At 45.4% G+C, this 24848-nt stretch overlaps 1 protein-coding gene across 2 annotated transcripts in view; it reads left to right on the top strand.

Moving 5' to 3' along the window:
* Window positions 1–2583: 2583 nt before the first annotated feature.
* Window positions 2584–24848, top strand: part of BTBD3 (BTB domain containing 3) — a 38062-nt gene continuing 15797 nt past the window's right edge. Inside the window, exons 1-2 of one of the 2 annotated variants that reach the window (XM_014595024.3) lie at window positions 2663–2677; window positions 21828–21944. Coding sequence is in view for 1 of the 2 variants with exons in the window: in XM_006277241.4 (XP_006277303.2) it covers window positions 2599–2677 (79 nt within the window). In the remaining variant the exon portion in view is untranslated. Of the gene's footprint in view, window positions 2678–21827; window positions 21945–24848 lie in introns of both variants that reach the window. The other variant, XM_006277241.4, reaches the window with a different exon arrangement.

Raw genomic sequence — 24848 nt, 5'->3', positions numbered from 1 at the left:
GATTTTATTGTAACAACCATGCAGTTAGACAAGCTTTTGAATGCAAGACATTCTTTATCAGGTTGCTGATCACAGGAAGCCAGGTACCTTCCACGTTACAGTAGTGTAAGAGTGACATTGTAGCCATGATGGTCCAGAAATTATGAGAGGGGCAAGAATCTTACCAGTCTTGCCTCTCACATAATTTCTGGACTATCACTGCTACAACATCAGTCTCACACTTAGTGTACAGTATGCACAGACAAAAAGCAACAGGAAGGGATAGCAGTTAAAATTAAGAAAACCATAGTAAAATCTGTCATTTTCTCTTGCTAAATACTATAAAATTGATTAGCTTATTTTTAACAGTTTGGAAATATACAGAACTGCTTAAAATGTTATTGATGCAAATACAAACACAGATGTAGGTGTTGTATAGGACAGCATTTCTCAACCCGTGGGTCGCAACTCAAAAGTGGGTTTCAAGAATATATGAAAGGGTCGCAAACAAACTTTCAAAATGAATCAACAAACTTTCAAAATGGATTCTCCTTTAAAAGAGAAAAATGTGGGAAACTGTCTTTCCCTTTGCAGGCTGGCAGAGTTCCCTTGATGTTTACAAATGGGTCCTGGTACAAAAAAGGTTGAGAATCACTGCTGTATATAGGACATTCAGCATTAGGGCTATAAAATGAGAAAGCAAATCTAACGTATAAGAAACCAAATAATTTTGGCTTGCCCCTTTTAAAAGTGAATCAAAAACCAAGCTGCTTCACACTTTTTTTAGGCACAGCAAAGATGTTTTGTGCTATCTATCTTTTACTGGACCAACCGCGCAATTGGGAGAGCTGATGAAGAAGCTTTCAGGCACCGGGTGCCCTTTCCAAGGCCTAAGCAATTTTTGCTTTCGTTAGTATGCTGCTGGCTCTCACAAAGCATGCCAAAGACACTTATGGGGGACCCCAATTGGTCCGGTGTCTGACCCATGTTCCAAAGTTGGCACGTCCCTTCAGTGTCAGCATTCAAAGGCCTCCTAAAAAGGGGCAATACATTTTGACGCTGTTCTCAGTACTGGAAATAAGAAATGACTTCTTTCATGATCTGAGTTCCCTGTACAGCACAGGTCCTGGTGGCACAGGCATAATGCCCCACTCTTTCCCAGGGGATCTGTTCTTCAGGGCAAGATGCTGCTTTTTCCCGATTCCTTCCGTGCACTGCAGTAGAATAGACTAACTAGAGAAGCTGTGGACTCTTCATCACTGGAGGTGTACAAAAAGAGGTTAGACAGTCACTGGTCAAGGATGATCTAAGCATAGCTATATCTATGTTCAACCATGGGTATTTCCCATACTTTTGGGCTTTGCTGGTTGCCCCTGTCCCTGTCCCCCACCCCCACTTTCTGCTACATGTGTCAGGGTGTTTTTATCTTTTCCTCAAAGGCATTGAGTGCCATGGCTGGGGACTTTGACTGGGCTATGGTAATGCTCCTGCTTTGAGCAAAGCTGGAGGCTCCAGGCTAGAGAGTCTTGCCCCTCCACTCAGGGTTAGACTGATCACCATACTTGGGGTCAGGAAGGAATTTAACCCCATGGTCAGATTGGTATGGACTGTGGGGTTTTTTGCCTTCCTCTCTGGAAGGGGGCATGGCCCTGTACCCAGGGCCTCTTGAGTGTAGATTGACATGTTATAGAAGCAGGAGGTTGGCTGCTGCCGTTCCCCTGCTTTACCTGAGGCAGGGTAGGTCTGTGCTGTGTCAGGTTAAGGGAAGTCTTAGGTAGAATTTAGATGAGGGTTGTATGGGATGGTTTGAATGGGAACATCCTGCCTCTGGCAGGGGGCTGGACTAGATGGTCTCTGGAGGTCCCTTCCAGCCCTGCTTCTTTATGACTTTGTGACCCAGACAAAGCTGATAAATTGGGTCCCCAGTCCCTCCCCTCCAAACCCCCCTTCCACTAAAAGAGAGGACATTAGTGCCTTGATCCTGCCGGGTGGGATCAGCAGGCAATGCTGCACAAAGGGGAGGCAGGATGAAGGCGGGCAGGAGGCAGAGCAAAGGCGCCCCACAGACAAACCCCAATCCCGACTTCTGCACAGCCCCCATGCTCCCCCAGTGATCACAGAGGGACACTGAGGAGGGAGACAGCTCCCCCCATGACATCAGAGAGGGGCATGGAGGGGGAGCCACAGCCCCTGGGTTCCTCCAGTGACGTCACATAGAGGCATGGACAAGGGATACACAGCCCCTGGGCTTCCCCAGTGACATCATGGAGGGGGAAGACACAGACCCCGGTTCCCCCAGTGACGTCACACAGCGGTATGGAAAGCGGGGCACACATAGCTCTTGGGCTCCGCCAGTGACATCACAGAGGAGTATGGAAGGGGAGACACAGCCCTCGGGGAAGTCACCGAGGGGTATGGAAGGAGAAAGCTAGCCCCCGGGTTCCCCCGTGACGTTACAGAGGGCGGAGCCGCACCCTCTCACTGCCCCACCGAAGTCCAAGAGGGGCACGCCCCCTTCCAGCCTCCCGCCGGCGCACACGCGGTTTAGCCCCGCCCCCTCCCCTTCCCGGCCTCCAATGGGCGGCGCCGCGCGAGCTCGCGCCCGCGCTCCGACTGCGCATGCTCCCGAGGCCGCGTTGCCCTGGACCCTGCCCCTGCCTGCCGGGACCCGGTGGCCGCCGCGCGGCGGGACGCACAGGTCAGTCCGGCGGCGCCAGCCGAGCCGAGCCGAGCCGCCCCGACCCCCATCCCCGCGCCGGTGGGGGGCTGGCCGGGCAGGGGCGCATCGTGCGGGGTGGGGGAGGCTGCCCTACCCTTGCCCCAGGCCCGGCTGCGCTGCCCGCGGGGGAGAGGCGCCAGGGCGGGGCTAGGCGATGCCAGGGCCCTTGGGGGCTTCCCTCATCCGCCCCAGGACGCCAAGGGGGCACGTGCTTACCCCCCTTCCCCCTCTGTTGCCCCCGGGAGGTGTCGGGACAGTGACTTGACACCGTGACCCCGAGACCTGGTGGCCCACAGGTGCGCCCAGACCAGGGTCCAGGCACCCTGTTTGCTGCGCTCTTGGGGAACCCCGGGTCTAGGTCAGGGGTGGGCAAACCTGCGGATCCAGCCAGCGCCCGGGCCCCATCTCCCAGCAGCCCCTGCCTGGGTCACTGGGGCAGCTTCCGTGGGGACCCCAGCAGCGGGGGCCCAAGTTTCCATGGAGACCACCGGCCCCAGCAGCCCTGCCCCAGGATCGCAGCTCTGCCCTGGCTCCAGACCGTGTCATCACCCCTGCAGGATGGCAGCCCCCGAGCTGCTCCCCACCCTGCCTGTGCTGCTGGGCTGGCCTCCATGGAAACCCTGGCCCCAGGCTGCCATGGTACTGCCACTGCTGGGCTGTCCGTGGAAACTGGCCGCAGCGACACAGGCAGTGGCTGCTGGGAAATGGAGCCGGCAGCCAGACTTCGCCTGCCCCTGGCCTAGGCCCGCTAAGTAACACTGTAAGCCTTCCTTAAGAAGCAGGCCGCTGAGGACATAATGGTTGATTCTTTGGGACAAATAAAAGAAAAACAGGGAAAGGAGCGAGGGTCGTGGGTTCACAACCAGAACAGACCGGTTGCATTTTTGCAGCGGGCTCCAGGAGGCATTTGTGCCTGCCTTGAAAACCAGAAGGAGATGAGCAAGGTCCCGGGCTTTGTCTGCATGAGAAAAGTTGCACCCATTTCAACTAACTTTTTTAAGCAGTTGAGAGAGAACCAGACAGACTCCTGTGTGCACATGCTCACTGCAGAGCCCAAATCAGCACCTAGGTCCCGGGGCGGGGCAGTGATAGAGTAACAAGAGGTGTTTAAAATGACGTTTTTTAGTTATGCGTATGCAACTTTTTCATGCAGCCAGTGCCTCGGGTTTGCACTGCTGTCTGAGTGAACTGGTTTTACGGGGTGCGTGTGTTCAATTGCTCATTTTTGCGGTAAGCTGGAGCCATGTAGATTTACATGCCGTTGCACGAGCAAGACTGCAAAGTAAGTTTGCTGAATGGAGCTGTCCTTCTGAAGATAACTTCAGAAAGGTTAGTCCTGTACGCAGGTGACTGCAAGATCAGCTCTTTAGTTTGAAAAATAGATACTGTTTTCAAAATAGTGTTGGGAGCTATGGAAAGCTTAATGCTAATATTTTATTCTTGCTAGGCTTCCTAATTTTATTCTTGCCAGGCTTCCTATCAAAATGCTTGTGGGTGCTTTTCTGTCCCTTGCCTATTCATGTCTTTAGGCAGAGTTTCGTTGGGTAGTGGCCGCTGGCTCCTTGGACTCACTGAAGGGCCAGTGGGCACTGTCCAGTGTGCTCTGATTGTTCCCCCCGCCTCCTCCCACCTCCTTGGTGCACTTGTTCTGAACCCGTGACCCTCACTTGCGTCCCTGCTTTATTTTTTTTGTGTCCCAAGGAATCGGTGATATGTCCTTAGTGGTCTCCATCGCCAAGGGGGGCTCATAGCTCTGTTTGGTTGGCTTTGGCCCACATCACAGTATGGCATATCAAAAGGCCTTTGCTTTCAAAATGCTTATGAAACATCTAGGGCATCTAAGATACTGATTCATAAGCCTAGCAGAAAAGTGGTTCAGCTGCTTCTAGTGCCTGAATTGTATCTTATATAAAACCATTGTTCTCCTTTGTTCTCCCTCAATCTGGAGACTGGTCACTCTCACTTGAGGGAATTAGGGCTTTGGGAATTGCTTCTTTCCATCATAGGAAAGTAGAGCTAGAAAGGGTTTCACAAGGTCATCTAGTTCAGCCTCCTGTTCTTGTTGAGTGCAACAAAATCCACATTGGCTGACCTTCAGGGTAAGCTACAACCTACCCTGAGTTGAGTAGAATCGCCTTTTTAATTGCTTGACTTGACATTGTGTTGCTATTAAAGCATGTTTTTCATAAATACCAATTGTTAGGCTACCTAAATCAAAATAAGATGTCTCCATAAACACACTCTTTATTATTTGAGTGGCTTAGTGGGGCTGTTTTACCTTATTTGGGTCCCTTCCCATACATCATTGTCAAGTGCTTAATCTGTATGTCAACACTGACACTAAGACTTTTGGGGAGAAAGGTAGTGGTAGGCTGTTTGTATAATTAGATGTATCAAGTGATATGTGGCCTTGCTTCATCTGGTTTGATGCTAGACTAGCTACTAAACAACAAGTAGTTGTTTTTAGGAGAGAAGAATCGGTCCCACCATTTTTTATTATTATTTTATTTTATTTCTTAAAAAACAAAAGATGGGTATGGTCTGTCATGAACATAGTGTGTCCACTTTAATTATGGAACTAATTCTGTAAATGACATCTGCAGTTTTACCACTTTTAACCTTACTCATTCAGTTTTAAAATAAATGTTCTGGTAATTGTGAAAGATGAACTCTGGGAGTTTGAAGTCATGTCTTGTCCCCAGCTGTACTCTGTAGCCAAATAAACACACAGTTTCCTTACGATATATAGAATCATAGAAAATTAAGGTTGGAAGGGACCTCAGAAGATCATCTAGTCCAACCCTCTGCTCAAAGCAGGACTGTCCCCAAGTAGATCATCCCAGTCAAAGCTTTGTCTAGCTGGGTTTTAAAATCTACCAAGGATGCAGCGTCGACCACCTCTCTGGGTAACCTGTTCCAGTGTTTTACTATTGAGAAAATTCTTCCTAATATCTAACCTAAACTTCCCTTGCTGCAACTTGAAACCATTGCTCCTTGTTCTGTCAAATTCCCTCCATCGCTCTTCACTTTAGTGAATAAGTGAATGTTATTGCTTAGCTGGTATGCTAAAGCTGTCATCGGAGATACAAACAGAATTTGGACTGTGAGGACGTCTACCCATTGGAAGATGTATACAACCAACTTTTCTGTTGGCCGCCAGAGATCTATTGGTGGTGACATAAAATCACTACTAACCTGGGTTGGATTAAGCCTGGTTGTGGCTCCACAGTCTGTTTTCTTAAGAAATGTAGGTTCTCATCTGTTCTGTGAACTGTTCAAATATGATACTGGTGCCACAGCTTTGTTCAGCACGTGTTAGCTAGCTATGGTAGGTCAAAAAAGCAGTCTTCCCTGGCTGCTTCTACCATGCCTCCCCTCCCCCAACTATTCTTTGTATTACAGAAGTGTCTAGAGCCAGGGGCTGGCAACCTTTTAAGCCGTGGTCTGGAACAACCTGGTTCCATTCTGGCACAGGTGATGCATCAACAGTAAGGGGTGTGGGGGTCTCCCGCAGCCATGCTGGGGCCAGGCAGGTGGGAGCTGTGCCTGCACTGTGATGCTTTTCTCAGCCTCCACTCCCCAGCTGGGGATTGAGAGCAGCTTCCAGCTGGAAGGGAGCTGTGCCTGGGCCAGGCAGCTGGGAACTGCACCCATGCTATAGCTGCCACTCCCCTGCCCATTCCCCCATCTCCTCCCTTCCTCTGCCACCCCTTTCTGGCTGCAGTGCAGGTGCAGCTGGAAGCTTCCTGGCTTCGGCTTAGTTCCCCACCCATTGGAAACCACACCTGGTGATTGGGGGCAGGGAGAAATAGTGGTGTAGGTGCAGCTTCCCGATTCCTAGACCCAGCCCTAGCATGGGCAAAGGCAAAGCCTGTTGGATCCGACCAGCGAACCTTATGTTGCTAACCCCTGATCTAGAGACTCCAACCAGCACTGAAGCCTCTTTGAGCTAGGCACTGGCTACATACATAGAAAAGAAAGTTCCTGCCCTAAAGAACTTACGGGTAAGGAGGGGTGAAAAGACTTGTCCAAGGTGGCTTAGTTACATCTGTAGCAAAGCCCAGAACTGAACCCTGAGTTTCTAGTCCAACGTCTTAACCACAGAACCATGCTGTTGAAAGTTACACAACTAAAAAGTTGAACAAAAGGGTTCCTGATGCCTGTCCCTTCTGTCTTGGCTTTCTCATACCGTTCCAGCTCTAGAACCTGACCAACCATAAAGTACTTAAAATACCATATGGATTACAAGGGGATATAGATAATGTATGAATGTATATGAGTTTGACTTGCACAGTTGCAATATATAATAATAAATAATGCCACTATAGGCATTCCTAATTGTTCCAGAGATGGGAAGTAATTCTTTGGAATTGCAGAATCAGTAGAGTAAGTACAAAAGTAGCACAATATTCATTTTAGTTTAACTGAGCCTATTAATATTAGAGTTGAGTTTAAATTCCAAAATATTCCTTCCTTTTGAAAGCGTAGTACAGTGCAGTAGAGTCTATTAAAATTCTTGTCATATGGTGTAGTTCAAAGACTTAGTGCTGTGATTATTAACCAGAGTATCCTGGGGTGCCTTGAGAGCCTTTCAAGTCATGGGGTACCACTCTTACCACTGGTAGTCATGCAAATATGATTCACAAGATAAACTCACAGATTTCAAATAGGGATTCAAAGACAAGAAACAGATGTTGCATTTGTTGCTGGGTAAATTGTGGCTGTGTTTGTCCTGGAACAAAAATATCCTGGGATTGGCATGTACATGCCTCACCTTTCTAATCACGGTTTAGTGAGCCACTAAATACGGTGCCACTTTTCTGCCATTGATTCAATTATGCAATTCCAGGATAACTGTACAGATGTACTTTGCAATATCCCATGTTAAATTGTTACTGTTTCTTAATCTGGGAAACTCTTTAGAATTGATCCCAGGACACCGAACGTGGCTGTCTGTATGATTGCACTTTGTTCCAGAGCAAAATGTTTTATCCTGGGGTAAACACAGCATCTGTTTACAGCCCTCATGTTAAAAACATTCTGACCTGTTGTGGTCTTTCCGAGTTCTTTGCAACGAAATAATTGCTCTATTATTTTTCTGTAGCCAAAAACGAGTGAAAACTAGTAGATGGCATTTTCCAAGGGGTGTCTTGAATCTAAAAAGAACCACTGATTTAGAATGTAATAACAAATGGCACTGTCAGCCAGGTTGGCCAGGTCTTGCCACTGTGATCCCTCTGCTTTACCTGTAGCAGGTTAGGGTGTTATGTCTTGTGTTGTGTCAAGGATGACTGTGTATTTTTGCTAAGAGATTAGGCAGTGGATTTCATAGTTTCATAGTGCTTAGGGTCGGAAGGGACCTAAATAGATCATCAGGTCTGACCCCCTGCTGGTGCTGCGGTCATATCACCCTAGCCAAATATCTGTCCAGCCTTCTCTTGAAGACCCCCAAGGTAGGAGAGAGCACCACCTCCCTTGGGGAGCCCATTCCAGAGCCTGGCAGCCTTAACTGTAAAGTAATGTCTCCTGATGTCCAGCCTGAACCTTCTCTCTAACAATTTGTGGCTGTTATTCCTAGTAACCCTGGATGGTGCTCAGGAAAACAGAGCCTCACCCAATTCTCACTGGTCCCCCCTGGTGAGTTTGTAAATGGCCACCAGATCCCCTCTCAGCCTTCTCTTGTGGAGACTGAATAGGTTCAGGCCCTTTAGCCTCTCCTCGTAGGGCCTGCCCCACTGCCCCTTGATCACGTGAGTGGCCCTTCTCTCAACCCTCTCAATGCTAGCCACATCCCTCTTGAAGTGCACTGCCCAGAACTGGATGCAGTACTCCAACTGCGGCCTGACCAGCACCGCACATAGGGGAAGGATCACCTCCCTGGACCTGCTTGTGATACATCTGTAGATGCACGACAAGGTGCGGTTAGCCTTATTGACTGCTTCCTTGCATTGGTAGTTCATGTTCATCCTGGAGTCAACAATGACTCCAAGATCCCTTTCCGCCACTGTGTTGATAAGAAGGGTGTTTACCAGCCTATTTGTATAGGATAGTTTGGATAAGGATGATTGTGCCTTAGGCAGGGGGTTGGACTAAGTGACTTCTCAAGGTCACTTCCAGCCTTATAGATTCATGGACATTAGGGCTGAAAGGGACCTTGGAAGATCATCGAGTCCAGCCCCCTGCTTCAGGGGCAGGAAGTCAGCAGGGATCGTAGCATCCCAGCAAGATAAGCATCCAAATGTCTCTTGAAGGCATTCAAAGTAGGTGCTTGAACTACCTCTGGCGGCAGTCTATTCCAAACCTTGGGGGCTTGGACAGTAAAGAAGTTCTTCCTTATGTCCAGCATGAAACGGTCATGGAGGAGTTTGTGACTGTTCGATTTTGTCATCCCTTGGGGTGCTCTGGTGAACAGACATTGCCCCAGATCCTGGTGAACACCCCTGATAAACTTAAAGACGGTCACCAGATCAACCCTGAGCCTACGCTTTTCCAGGCTGAAGAGTCCAATGGCTCTCAGCCTCTCATCATAAGGTCTGTTTTCCTGACCTCTGATCATGTGCGTGGCTCTCCTTTGCACGCTCTCAAGCTCTCTCAGCCTTTCTTCTCTAAGTCTGTGAATCTAGAATAATTGCCGCATTGTCATGTAGGATTATAACAATAATACAACTGACATAGGTGAACTAAAAAGTAAATCAAGACACCTTCCATCTGTAGTATAACTAGTTTTGTCTTTCATAAAAGGGGTACTTTGGTTTCAGACAAAGCTAATGCTGTACGCATTTAGAGGAAAGTGTCCCACCATGTAAATAACGTATTTCTTGTTAAGTACATCTTCCTAATTTTTCAAACTAGCATGCAAATAAATTCCCCTTGCATGCTGTCTTTAAAATAGCTTTAAGTTCTCATTTTGATTGCTTGTTTAAACAAGGATTTGTTCCTTCTTAGCTCATCCTCATTTCCCATTCTGCAGCTGCCAGTGCAGGGAATCTCTAGGGGCAGAGTTACCATGGAGGGGAAATAAAACTTGCCATTAGGTTGTCTGGACATTGCTGGGCAACTATCCCTTAATGGTCAACAAGAAAAATATATTTAATTTGAAACCAGGATTTTTAGGAAATAATATCTATTGTCTGCCTTGAATATTCATTAATACAAAGCATACGGCACTACGTTGTGAGGAGAGGAAGGAATTGAAATAAAAATACTAGAGCGTGACTGATCTAATAAGTGAATGTGATTGAAATATTTAAACCCTAAGAATATAAATTCAATTTTTCAAAATAGTATTTAAAAGAAAAGACTGTTTATATTTCATCTTGCCTGTGAAACCTGCATTATACCTTTGAGCAAAAAATCCACATCAGGTACAAGCAGGTAACAGGCTACACAGCCTTTAATGTATGTATGTCAAAGGAGATTAATCCAGTTTAAGTGCCTGCAGCCATGCTGCAATAAAATTTAGCTTCTTAGGATCAGATCTATCAAGGGGTGGTAGGCATCTGGTTCCCAGTGTTAAATTTGAAAGTTAGGCACTTAAGTTCTCTCTGCACCATGCACGGAGTGAGCTGGGCACCTAGGAATGGGATTCACAACAGCTAGCTGTTGGAGCTGGGGATGGCTGAGTTACCCAATAGGGAATGCCAAAAACAGAAGTGCTTCTAAAATCTTTACTTTCTCCTGAATGTACACATTTACCTGCAGCCCTGAAATGACTGGTAGTGTGTGACTGCAGTTTACAACCCTCTCCTGCATGTAAACACCCAAGTCATAAAGTAGCTCTTTGATTTTATGTATGGGATCCTTTTAAAACATGACCAGAGGAGGTGGTAGTACCAGGGATCTATGTAATGGTCTGGTGGTTAAAGCAGTAGCCCTGGATTTCAGTATCTTCCTCAGCTTCAGGAGGCTCAGACCCATATCTTCTACTTTCCAGGACAAGCAAAAGGCAAGGGTGGGGTGGGATGGCATCCCCCATACCTCTTGTTGCATCCTTGGCTGTACAGTATGAGTATGTGTAGGCCAACAGAAAGCAAGAGTATGTATGACTCTCTATAGGCCAGACATGAGGTAGTCAACTAGGGAGGGAACAGAGGAGGAGAGTCCTGGGTTCCTATTCCTGCTTCCAGGACTCTGCATTTTACCCCATGATTCTTTAATGCAAAATACATAAGCAGAATCCAGGACTCCCCCATTCCAGGGGGTTGCTCTCATGTTGGATTGTGGAGTCATACTCACTCTTGCTAGCTCTTGTTTTGGCCCCATCTGTTCTTGCTTTTGTAATTGCTGTGCAGTGGTTCTGGATCAATAAAAGCATGGGGAGAATACCTTCATCATGTCCTAGCCTAGAGCCTGGAAGTGGGAGATTTGAGTTTGATCTTTCTCAGGCTAGGGAAGACTTGGAACCCAGGTCTCCCCCTCTTTTGGGTGGTTGCTGTAACCAGTACATGAGTTTCTACTACATAAGTGATCGGTACCACCTCTTGGCTTTAACTGAACTTAGTACTGTGCAGAGCATGCCTTCTGGAGCTGTCCCTTGGGATTTTAAATCTGGGAATGTCTAGTCCATTAATCCCAGCTGGGTTTAGGAATGAGAGAGTTTCCAAGGTGCTCTCTCAGGAAGGTGGTGATGCACCTCTGGGCATGGATAGTTGCAGAATTGTTGTAGTTGCAGAATTGTTGGCATATAAGGAACTTCAGACCTTAAGTGCCTTGGTAAGATTTTAAGTGCCTATGTACTGTCAGGGGCCTAATTAGTAGATGAGGATTTTGTGGATTGCACTGTTGGGTTTGGGTGCCTGAGTTCCACCTGAGATGTGATTTAGGTACATAAAGTATTTTTATTTTAGATCTGGCCCCTAGAGCTTTGAGTGATTGAAATCCATTTCGGGTTGGTAGTGATCAAAAGTCACTGTCTCTTCTTCACAATTAGTTTAGTATTAACTAATTTTTTTTATGACAAGTCTATGACTTAGTTTCTTTGTGCCTTCACTTATGGGGAAAGCAAACATCAGTAACAGAAAAGTTCAATCACACTTTAAGTACAACAGTTGTTAACTGTCAGCTATGCTCATGAAATAACATATTCTTCTCTCTCTCTGATTGGGTAATATTTGCAATCTTTTTGTCTTTTAAAATGTCCTAGTAAATAGTAAACCACCAATTTTTCCTGATTCTTCCCCCGTGGCCCAAAAAGCTGCCAGGTATAATCTTGTACTATAAACACAAATCTGCCAAGTCACTGATTTGATTTAGTTTTTTATACAACACTTTTTATTTGTAGTAATGTTTAGGGAATTATAGTTTAAAATAAGATTAATATCATCCAGTTTTCTCGTAAGAGAACATAATCGCATTTACTTCTCAGCACCTAATACAGGCAGGACCTCTTGAAAGGTTCCTTTGCCTAGTTTTAAGGGATGCCTGACTGAGCTCTTGGAGCTTGTCTTCAGTCCACTAAATAGAGACAGGGTGGGCAAGGGTGGGGTGAAGTCCTGATCTGTTATGACCTGGTGAAACTGTAGATTTGTCTGCGCACAAAAATTGTAACACGTTTGTCACACCCATGAAAACAGAGCAACTCTCTCAGAATTATATACCTCAAGCAACCCCACCCAGACTAGGGTTTGTATCGAAGTAACTATTTTGTTCAAAATATCTCGCCCTTATCAGAAATAGTTAAACTGGTACAAAACTTTGTGTAAGCAAGACCCTCCTATAAGACAAGAGTGGGTCTCTACTTCCTTTTAGGCCTCAGCCTCTCCATTCAAGCTCCAGCAAGGGTGCTTTCCATTGGGCACAAAACAATCATTACATGCTAATGACTTTTGATTACTACTGACCTCAGTCAATTTAAAATTAGTGACCTATAGATGAAAAGCACTGTATCTTATTACCAGTTTCCTGAGCTGTCCAAACTCTCCTTTGTAGGTCACTTTTGGTAAGGTGAAGAATACAATTAAAGTTGACCTGTTTGTCACTGCTTAGAAAAAGGGGCTGAATGCTGTCAAGTCTGCAGTATTGATTGTAGAAGCCGAAATGACAGTCACTAAGAAGGAGAACTTACCTGTTGACCCACAGATTGCATAGAGCAAAATTAAAATATTTCAACACGCCATACAAAACTCGAGTTAAATGTAATTAAAATTCTAATGCTTCACTGATGAGGGCCAGAAATTGGAATTTCCAAATTGGGCGGGAGAAACAGCCATAGCTGTTTTTAGAGTTTCTATAGCCTTGAAGTAAAATTTTTATCATGTTCATACAGTTGTGGGATTATTTATTCAAGTATTTATTCCTGTGATTAACCATATTCATCTGCAGTTCTCATTTGCGTTTGGATACATTATGAAGCAAATTAGGGTTTATAGATTAAGTTCTAAAGGCAAGTTGGGGATATTGCCTACCTACACTCCCTAAACTGTGATAGTAGGCACTATATACCAACACACTGGCAACACCATACACATGATGTACCAGTCCAACTTTTCATAGATTTCATAGATTTCATAGACATTAGAGCTGGAAGGGACCTCGGAAGATCATCGAGTCCAGCCCCCTGCCCAAAGGGCAGGAAGTCAGCTGGGGTCATAGGATCCCAGCAAGATAAGCATCCAGTTTGCTCTTGAGGGTGTTCAATGTAGGCACTTGAACCACCTCCGGCGGCAGGCTGTTCCAGACCTTGGGGGCTCGGACAGTAAAGAAATTCTTCCTTATGTCCAGCCTGAAATGGTCTTGTAGTAGTTTATGACCATTCGACCTAGTCGTCATCCCTTGGGGCGCTCTGGTGAACAAACGTTCCCCCAGATACTGGTGGTCACCCCTGATAAACTTGTAGGTGGCCATCAGATCACCCCTGAGCCTGCGCTTTTCCAGGCTAAAAAGCCCCAGGGCTCTCAGCCTGTCATCGTAGGGTCTGCTTCCCTGACCTCTGATCATATGTGTGGCTCTTCTCTGGACTCTCTCAAGCTTCTCCACATCCTATTTCAATTGTGGAGCCCAAAACTGGACGCAGTACTCCAGCTGCGGCCTCACTAAGGCCGAGTACAAGGGGAGAATGACGTCCCGGGATTTGCTTGAGAAGCATCTATGGATGCAAGCCAGTGTTTTGGTCACTTTACTAGCTGCAGCATCGCACTGCAGGCTCATGTTCATCTTGTGGTCAATGATGACCCCCAAGTCTCTTTCTTCCATAGTGCCAGCCAACATAGCACTGCCGAGCCTATAAGGATGCTGCAGGCTTTTCTTCCCAAGGTGGAGAACCTTGCTTTTATCAGCGTTGAACACCATCAGATTCTCATCCGCCCACTTGCTGAGCCTGTCCAGGTCAGCCTGGCTTACCCTCCTGTCTTCAGGTGTGGATGCTTTGCCCCAAAGTTTGGTGTCATCGGCAAACTTGGCCAGTCCGCTTCTGACTCCAGTGTCCACATCATTAATGAAGATGTTGAACAGTATGGGTCCAAGGACAGAGCCTTGGGGGACCCCACTGGTCACAGGACACCACGATGAGTGACTTCCATCAATTAGTACCCTCTGGGTCCGACCCCGGAGCCAATTTTCCAGCCAGTGGATCGTGGAGGACCCAAGGCGACAATTGGCCAGTTTCTCCAAGAGGCGATCATGGGAAACCAGATCGAAGGTTTTTTTGAAGTCAAGATATATGACATCAATTTCTTCTCCCTTGTCCAGGTGATAGGTCACCTGGTTGTAGAAGGAAATGAGATTGGTCAAGCAAGACCTACCCGCAACAAACCCGCGCTGGCTATCCCTCAAGATGTTGGTGTCGGCCAGTCCATTAAGGATGGCCTCTTTTTAATAAACTTTTCTAAGATCTTCCCCGGGATAGAAGTCAGGCTAATGGGCCTATAGTTAGCCGGATCCACTTTCCTCCCTTTCTTGAAGATAGGCACCACATTGGCCTTCTTCCAGTCTTCGGGCTCTACACCAGAGCACCAAGAGTTTTCAAAGAGCCGCGCTAGAGGCTGGGCTATGATGCTTGCCAGCTCCTTGAGTACCCTGGGGTGAAGGTTGTCAGGGCCGGCTGACTTGAAGGTATCCAGCTTCTCAAGATGTTCCTTCACGAAGTCAGCATCAATGGAGGGCAGGGGATCACCCTCACCCGGACTTCCCTGTCCCGTAGCGGGCATGGGCGTCCCATGGGGCTGATGAAAGACTGACGCAAAGTACCTATTTAATAGGTTGGCTTTTTCCTGGGCGTCAGTTGTCAGTTGCCCCATCTGGTTCAGCAGGGGTCCAACGTTGCCCCTGCTTTTCCTCCGGCTCCCCACATATCTGAAAAAGGACTTGTTATTGTCCTTGATGCTCAAAGCTAGTTGGAGTTCAGTTGCAGCCTTGGCTTTCCTGGTATGCTCCCTACAAGACCGGACCAGTGCAGAATAATCCTCCTTGGAGGTGACTCCCATCCTCCATCCTTTGTAGGCCTTTCTTTTTAGCCTCAGGAGGTCTGCTAGGTCCCTGGAGAGCCAGGGGGGCTGCTGTGCCCTCTTGCTGCCTTTCCTCCGAGATGGAATAGACTTAGTTTGTGCATTGAGGATCGCTCCCTTGAGGAGCAACCTATCTTCTTGAACTCCCCTCTCCCCATGGTCATGGTCCCTTAGGGCCTCACTGACAAGCCTCCTGAGCTTGTCAAAGTCGGCTTTCCTGAAGTCAAGGACTTCCGTGTTGCTGACTGACTTGCCAGCTTTTCGGTGGATGGTGAAGGTGATCAGCTCGTGGTCGCTGTCACCCAGCTTCCCATCGATCACTAGGTCGCCGACTAGGTCATCCCCAGTAGCCAGTACCAGGTCGAGTCAGGTTTTAATGTTATCCCACTCCACTTGCTGCATACAGGTGGAACAAAATGTTTGTGGGCTATTTAGTTTTATTTCTTTGAGGACTGTAACCTTATAACTTGTATCACCATAAATCTTACTTTATGGCAGAGAGACTGGATCTCATGTAGCAAATGCAGGGTTAAAATAATAACAATTAGTTAAGAGAAAAAAATACAAGGGCAACTTCAAACCTTACATTTTCAACACTCTTTTCATGTGGCTAGGTAGTAATCTCTTTGGTCTTATTCCAAACAAAAATTCTTGTAACAGACCCCAGTACATGTCCATAATTCTGGGTTGAATGCTAAGCCATTCTTCTACAGTATACTGTCAGCTGCAGAAAGAAGTGATGTCTTCTATGTCAGTTGGATACACTTTAGACCCACATATCTGGGCACCAAATAGGTATAATTTCCATTGAATAAGCAGTAGTTAGCATGCAGCTGCCATAGAATTAATCCTTTTATAGCAGTTTTCTGTGATATAGGGAAGTCTGTTGCTAGAAGCTTACATGAAAAATGGCAGGATGGAGTATACCATGAAGTCCTGGGATCATGTCCTGATGATTAGTTCAGCTCCCTTCCCACCAGATAGGTGATGTTGCCATAACCCGTATAGGCTCAATTTTCATACAAGCCTTTAACTAATAGGTATGCAGTGAAATTGATAAACTAACACCATATCGAATCATAGAAAATTAGGGTTTGAAGGGACCCCAGGAGCTCATCTAGTCCAACCGCCTGCTCAAAGCAGGACCCTCCCTAACTAGATCATTCCAGCCAGGGCTTTGTTGAACCGAGTCTTAAAAACCTCCAAGAATGGATATTCCCCCAGCTCTAGATAATCCATTCCAGTGCATCACTACCCTCCTAGTGTGAGAGTTTTTCCTAATATCCAACCTCAACTTCCCTTGCTGCAACTTGAGACCATTGTTTCTTGTTCTATCACCTGCCACTACTGAGAACTGTCCAGCTCCATCCTTTTTGGAACTACCCTTCAGGTAGTTGAAGGCTGCTATTTGAAACTTTCAAAAAGTTTTGAAACGTTTCAGCTTTTGAAGCTCAAGCTGGGCTTGCCTGCAAGGAAACAAAGTAAGTAGAGGGAGGATGAAGAGGGGGGAAGAACTGCTCTCATATTGACTCTGTAGCTGGCCAGTGACTGTGATCCTTCTCCGAGATCACTTCCAATTCCCAGTGCTCTGGAGGAGGGATGGGTAAATAGAATAAAAGGCAGCATTGTTTTAACTGGCTTGCTTTCTGCCTTGGGGCTTGACAGTTATTGAGCTGTCTTCCAGCAGCTCACGAGCATTAGATAATGAAGGCTACTACTAGCATTGATTTGAATGGTTTCCTATTTGCTAGCCTAGCCTAGCAATTGGGATTCCACAATACCTTTTTTCTTTCTTCTAGACCCTTGTATTTTATTATTATATTCATTGATTTATTCTTTTCAATTTTATAATTATATTGGATATTACACTATAGAATTTAATTTATATAGGAAGAGAGGTGCATTTATATTTTATTTCTATACATTTATACCTTGCGGGATATACTACATACCTTATAGAGTTTATATTGATATGCAGATGCATTTATACCTTGTGGCATAAACCACACAGTTTATAGAATTTATATAATCTGGAATAAATCCAATCTCTATACAGAGTCCATACATTTCTGTACCTACTACCTAGGAGGCTGCTGAAGTGAAGTTCATAGGCCCGGCTGTGAAAAGTGGTTTGTAAATTGTTCCCTCTCAGGTTCAGGCCTGAGAGACTGGAGACAGTGTGGGTTATCACATTCCCTCCCCCCCCTAGCCTGGCTCTCACCTCCCTGATGCCTCCATTTCCATTTTTACTGACTGGCTTTCTTGCCTGAACTGCATGCCAGCCTCTGGCTTCTTTACTATCCCTTCCGTCCAGGAACAGCGCATGTACACAACTGCAGGTGCTTACTCGGCCTGACGAAGGGTTTTTCAACCTGAAAGTGTGCTAAGATATATTTCTGCAACTAACTATTCAGTTGGTCTGCTAAAACATACCAGATTAGATTGACCCAAAGGACAGGACCTTGTTTGCCAGTGCCAAGTCCTTAGACTAACATCCCTAGCACCTGACCAGAAGGACGCAGGGCCCCGGGCACATCTAAGCCCCTGAGCTGGGGCTGGCAGGGAGATTTCTCTGACAGCTGCTGGAGAAGAAGCTCCTGCAAGAAAGGAAAGAAAGGCTCTGTTACAGTTTGGCTGCCTGTGTTACTGTGCTAGTGGTCACTAAGTTATTTTATTACCTGTTGTAATTTAAAGTGGTGGACTGGGCTGAGGCTGTAGGGGAGGAAGAGACCTCTTTGGGGCACACTACCATGTCATGCAGAGGCCCCAGTCCCATTGAGGGTGCGCCTTAACACACATACACAGCATCACCCATGTCACAAGTTTTCCTTGTCAGCGGTGTGAAGTGCAGTTTCCCAGAAACCCCTGCACTGATCTCCTTGAAAGCTGGCAGCTCCATGGCTTCAGCGGGAGCCACTATCCCTGCAGTTTTCACCCCGCTGCACTTTAACACACGACACAAGTTTTGCTTTCAAGACTTTGAGATGCAGTTTCCCAGAAACCCCTGCAACTATCTCCTTGAAACTTGGCAGGCCTCAGAAGGGGCTACCATCCCTGCATGTTTCATCTGAATCAGGCAAGAAATGACAAAGTTATAGGCAGTTTTGTGCTTCCCAATTATAGCCTGTGGGCGAAACGTCAAAACAGCGAAACAGTTTCGACAAATCAAAATGGAACAGTGGTTTCAAAACTAAACGAAACTGGAAATGAAACACTGTTCCATCGAAACCGAATGGTGCTGTTTTGCTCAGCCCTACTATCAAATCCCCCCCCCCCCCTCCCCCCCGGTCTTCTTTTCTGAAGAATAATAAGCCCAGTTTCCTCAGCCTCTCAGAAGTCATGTGCCCCAGCCCCCTAACTGTTTTTGTTGTCCTCCACTGGACTGTCTCCAACTACTTCATATCCTTTTATAGTGGGGGCGGAGGGCAAAACTGGACACACTACTCCAGATGTGGCCTTACCAATGCAGAATAGAGGGGAATAATTACTTCCCTTGATCTGCTGGCAATGCTCTTACGAATGCAACCTATTACGCTGTTGGCTTTCTTGGCAACAAAGGCACACTGTTAACTCACATCCAGCTTATTGTCCATTATAACCCTTGGGTACTTTTCTGCAGAGCTACTGCTTAGTTAGTCAGACCCCAGGCTATAGCAGTGCATGGGATTCGTCCATCCTAATTGCAGGACTTTGCACTTGTCCTTATTGAACCTCATGAGATTTCTTTTTGGCCCAATCCTCCAATTTGTCCAGGTCACTCGGAATCCTAGCCCTACCCTCTGGTGTATCTAATACACCCCACAGTTTGGTGTCATCCACAAACTTGCTTAGGGTGCACTCCATCCCATCTTCCTTATCATTAATGAAGATATTGAATAAAAGTGGCCCTGGGACCAACCCCTGGGGCACTCCACTTGATACCAGCTGCCATCTACACTTTGAGCCATTGATTACTACCTGTTGAGCTCAAAAGTCCAGCCAGCATTCTATCCACCTTGCAGTCCATTCATCCAACCTGTACTTAGCTTGCTTACAAGAATGCTGTGGGAGACCGTATCAAAAGCCTTGCTAAAGTAAAGGTGTATCATGTCCACTGTCTGCCCTGCATCAACAGTGCCAGTTATATCATCATAGAAGGCAATCAGGTTGGCCTGACTTGCTCTTGGTGAGTCCATATTGACTGTTCCTGAACACTTCCTTCTCGTCCAAGTGCTTAAAAATTCTATCCCATTCCACTTGTACATACAGCACTGTATCTTATTACCAGTTAGTACCATATACTTGCACCACAATTAAAATTAGTAACTGAAATCTAGCCAGAAAGACTAAATGTGTCATAAAGAAATAAATTATATTCCCTTGTCTTAAGTATTATGTTCCATTTTGGTTGTCCTATCCTTAAAAAGTAAATTGCAGTAAAGATCCAGAAAAGGGCAGTGAAAATTGTTAAAGACTTAGAAAGACTTCTGTATGAGAACTTATTAAACCTGGTTTAGTAAGAAGACCAGTAAGAGGTGATATGCAGAAATGCGGAGTATACTTTCTCTAATAATACAGAGGACAAACAATGAAAATAAAAGGCAGCCAAGTTATTTGATTATTGCACAGAATTTTTTAAGTTAAACTCACTGCTGAAGGTATTATTGAGAGAGAGAACATAGGATTCAAGGACGTTTGGACACTTGTGGAAAGGTATTGTTTGCAATTAGAGAAGCAGAAATACATTTTAAAGTTATATCAAGTAGTGTATTTTAAGGACATAAGACAACTACTAACAAGAGTTGGGAGGAATTTTTTCCCAATGGATTTGTCATTGTATAAGTATCTTCTGTGGCTGTTTTCTTTAAATCATTCGGTATTGGCCATTCTGAGACCATATGCTGTCTTTAACCTGACCATTGGGTTGTCAGCTTGTTCTGTTTTGTTCTTCACCAAGTTTCTTGGCTATTCTAAAAAAGAAGGAATGGCCTCCACTGTTCTAACCTTAATATTTGGCTTCTGTTAAGTGTCTTAACTAATCTACCATCCCATTAGCGCCTCTTTTTTTCAGAAGGTCTTCATCCAGTTCTGTGAACAGAACTTCAAAGCCAGCTTTTGCAAGCAGTACTAGAGCAAAACTGATGGATAAACTAAGGTCTTTTTCAGTGTTCCCATTCAGAACTTTTGAAGCAGCCATAAAATTGGAAGATACTGTCAAATTGTTACCTGAGGAAATCAAAATTAGAGGTATACCTTTTTTTTTCAGGTTCAGAAAGAGTAGTAGTTAACCTTTCCAATATGATTTTTAGGATCATAAATGGGAGGGAAGATAATTGGGTAGATGTCTCCAAAATGAGTAAGGACCTGATCTATAAATGGACTCTGGTATCTGGTTCCCTGAGTAAAATTTGCAATTCCTGTTAGGCACCTAAATCTCCTATCCAGTGTATGGCAAAAGCCTAGGAATGAGCTTCACAATTGCCAGCATTATGGATGAGATGGGGAGGGAATGTGTAACCTAGCCAATAAGGAGCTTTGAAGTCTCTAGTGACTAAGCACTTAACTCGGGGCTTCAGGGAGGTTCCTTTGTAAGAGGAGGATTCACAGGCCACAATCCATTCTTGGATTTAGGCACCCAAGTTCTTCTTTTATTCTTTTAAAATGTGACAGGAGATGACACTTACAGGAAGTGGGAGCCTTAGATTCAGCACCCTCCTCAGCCTGGGTTGTGGAGGATCAAACTCACATTTCCCACCTTCTAAGAATGCACAAGCGGCCAGAGCATCATCACTTCTGGGATGGGGAGCACCACCCACCTCTTTTCTTTGCCACTGTTCAGCCAGGAATACTGGCTCTACAAGACCAGAGAGAGAACAAGTGGGTGTTTGACTGAAGAAACGCAGCGAGGACCGAGGAGTTGTGTTCCAGTCTCTCCTCTCATGAATCCTTACATTTTATCCAATAATTGTTTAATACAAAATGCATTATACTCTATTTAAATGCATGGGACTGGGGAGGGGGAAGGATATCCAAACATAATATAAACATTCAGTGATCCTTAAGGACACAGTGCTGTCACTGCTGTGGTATTAGCAGCCCTGAAACTTGATTAGTGCTGCTCCTTTTCAAGGCAACTAATAGTCTCTGTTGTGGCTGCTACTAAAACCTGGAAAAGGAGAGGAGAGAGCAGCTGTGAAAATGCCTGGCTTGTGTCACTGTCAAAGCTTCTAATAGTACTGCTTTGACATCAGCTTCCCCTTGACTGTTTCTAGGGTAGTGTAAACTGAGTAGGGTTTGTTACAAGTAGACAGTTATCAGTAATAACTACATCGAGTAATTGTTATCAGTCAGCCAGTATACAATTAATTTACAAGACAGTAGATGCTGAGACTGAAAGATGCTCTGCCTTTAGTGAATATATGCACTGAATCTACATTCAGGTAGCTGGACTTTGTCACAGTGCAGACAGTAGGCAACAGGATGGAACTGCCGTTCTGTTATACAGATAAAAGAATGGTGCGCATGTATTTATCAGGTACATGTGCGATTGGGAGTACACGATACATTCATTTTTTGAGCAAAAGTGACCGTAGATGGATGCATTGCTTTGTGCTGAACAAAATGCTGTCATTATGTGGTAGGGGTACTCGAGGCATACCTACCAGATCCATCATTTCATGATTTAGGTGCTCCTACTTTCTCATGCATAGACATGACATGGACACTGACCCCAGCAAGATGGAGGCAACCCTGTGTATGGACAGAAGGAGAAATCTAAGCATAAAGGCACCTTTACTGAAGAAAGTTTACCTGCAGTGGCCTTGAAGGTACCTAAAATATTAGGTGTGGGGTGTTTTTTTGGATTGCACTCTTGGACAAAAGCACAAAAATCTGTCTCAGTACTATATTTTAGGCTCTTAAGTCTTTCTGTTGATCTGTTTGTTTGATTTGTTGGAATTTAGTCTCCAAAATCCTTTGCTTTTAAAGGTGTAGGAAATTTAACTCTTAATTCCAAATCATTCTGAATTTGAGGAGCCAGCACATTTTATATCTTTAATTGAAAGCTTCAAATTAGTAGAAATTGAATGAATAGTATGGGTTGGACAGATGGATACATTTTGATAAGTGTTAATCTTGAGTATTCATTACTGCAAATCAAGATGTACCTTGTGAAGTCAATCTATGAAGGGAAATCTAAAATTTAAACAAAAATTAATAAAAAAAACTGCCATACCAAATGAGAGTGAGTTGGCAATGTAGCAGATGAGAAGTATGTTTTTTTTCTAACTCACTTGGAATAACCTTCCAGTAAATAAGATCTGGTAATGTTGGACAATTAGGAATTCTGATGAGATCTTAGTTTTTGTGGGAGTGTTTGTTCCATGGTACTGATATATAATTAGGGAAGAAAACAAAACATGGCATACTAAGAGACAGTTATAGAAATCTTGGTTATATTTCCTGCCATACCATGAAAAGACTTAGGCATTATTGGAAAATACCTTCATTGATCCCTGAAAATAAATAATTTGTGAATGAGTTGTTGGTGTATTTATACTGGCATCAACAGAGTTTACATTGTGTTAACATTTACACTCTAGTATGCCCCTTATGGCATCCTTCACAACAGGTTTAAAAGGTAATTAGAAACAGCATTCCACATGCATTGTTTAAGTTTGGATTTAAAACCACAATAGACTGTAGGGCTAAGTACAGACGGTCAAAAAGCCCAAGGCTGAACCAATTCAGTCTTTATAGATTAGTCTAAAATGCAGTATTTAAACTGAGAAACAACTGGACATACATCTACATTTGATTCGGGAAGTGCAGCCACATGTAGCCAGAAGCCGGGGGGGGGCGCTAGAGCATGGCTCTCTGGCATGTAACCAGCATGGGCTGTGTGTTCGTTGCTTCTTGCTGCCCCCAAGGTCTCTGGGATTTGCAGTTCAATCACAACAGCAGGACTCTTCAGGGTTACTTATCACTTCTTCCTGCTTCCAGGTGTCACTGGGATTTGTAGTCCACAGTGACTGCCAGCAGTAACTTCCAGTAAGCTTAGCAGGGGAGCTCTATACTCGGAGGCAGGGGGGTTTAACCCCCATCCCTGGCCCCAGACCCCAGCCAGGGTTTTCCTGGGTCAGGGCAGGGAGCAGTCCCTGCCTCTCCTGTCCCCCAGCCCTTCTCTGCTGGATCAGACAGCACAGCTCAGACCAGGGCTGAAAAGCATATTGGGATGCTGGAGGACTCTGGTTTAACTTGAATCAGGAAGGGGTCTGGGACAGAAGTTTCATAAACTGGTTTGACCCAAAACAGTTAAGTCTGATACTGCATTCAGCCAGGTTTATCTTAAATCAGTTGCAGCAATTTTGAAACTGGTTGATGTGCATTGAACATGTGTTCTGTTACAGGTTTAAACCAGTTTCTGATCACTTAAACCAATCTGTGTGTAACTTCTGTCCTTAGCCCCAGAGTTTCTTTAACTTTTGGCCAGATGCTGGTTTCCATACATCTCATAACTTGCTTTTAACTGTCTACATGGGAATAAAGCAGATATCCCAGCCCTGGAGTACCATATTTGCTCACATACCACCCTCCCCCCAGATAAGACCCCGTTTTCAAAAGGCAGAGTGAAGAAGAAAACACTTTATGCTGCTGGCAAAAAAAAAAAAAACAAAAAAAACACAGGCAGCTGCAGTAGAAGGGAGCCACAACAACGGACTGCTCCATTAACTCCTTAGCTACTGGCTGCCTGTGGACAATTTTTTTGTTCAACAGCAGCTCTTGCAGCAGCAGGCCTTGGCTCAATAGCAGCTTGAGGTTGTCTCTGATTCAGTATATACAGGGTTACTTTCCCTTTCCTCCACCCCGCCTTGTTTCCCTAGGAGGTTAATGGAGCAACCCTCAGTTGGTTGCTCCCTCCTACTGTGGCTACCCGAGTTTATGCTCCTGGCAAGCAAGGATATACAGCAAAGTGGAGTCCCAGGGCACCCTCAAGCTGCTGCTGGGGCAGAAGCTTCAGCTGAGTCAGTAGCAACTTCTGCAGCAGGAGCGGGAGGAAAGGGAAACTAACCCTGCTTCACAGGGGCGGTGCAGCGAGTATGCAGGGCTTCTGGAACCCATGGCTAGCAGTTAGGGAGCCCTGTAGTAGCTTAATTGGGGGGGTGGGGAGGGGAGAGGGGCACCAGCCTTGGATGCCAGTTTAAAGGGGGTCCCAGAATGGCAGCCCCTAAGGAGCCAGTACAGCTGCAGCTAGGCAGAGTGGGCAAAGCCAGCTCCAGCCACAGCCCAGCATTACCATACTTCCCCACTTATCACATGCACCCCAATTTCCAGCAGCCGATTTGTTTAAGAACTGGTGTGTATGTGGCATACGAGACCATATAGTTGTATTCTGTTCCTTAATTCTTCGTATCTGGTGGTTTGGATTTTCAGATTGCCCAAATTTTAGGAACTGAGTTGGGAACTTTCGACATCTTTCAAGTTAAAATGTTAATGATTGCTCCTGCAGCAGCTAATTGTTTCTGCAAATAAATTATTTCTCCTTTGGTCTTTTGAAAATAAAGAAACCTTTAGTTCTCATAATGTGAATTTGAGAATGAAAGAAGAAATTAAACCTTATAGGGCATTAGAAAATCATCATAAACGCTTTCGGAAAAAAGACTGCAAGGTAATCCATTTGCTAGGTGTTTTCATCAGGTGCAGGCTGATCTGTTATGGTCTTGACTAAATCA

The sequence above is a fragment of the Alligator mississippiensis genome, chromosome 1, assembly GCF_030867095.1.
Source record: "Alligator mississippiensis isolate rAllMis1 chromosome 1, rAllMis1, whole genome shotgun sequence".
In the NCBI taxonomy this organism is placed as follows: Eukaryota; Metazoa; Chordata; order Crocodylia; family Alligatoridae; genus Alligator; species Alligator mississippiensis.
Note: the sequence above shows the minus strand (reverse complement) of the source record. Positions and strands in the feature narration are given on the sequence as shown.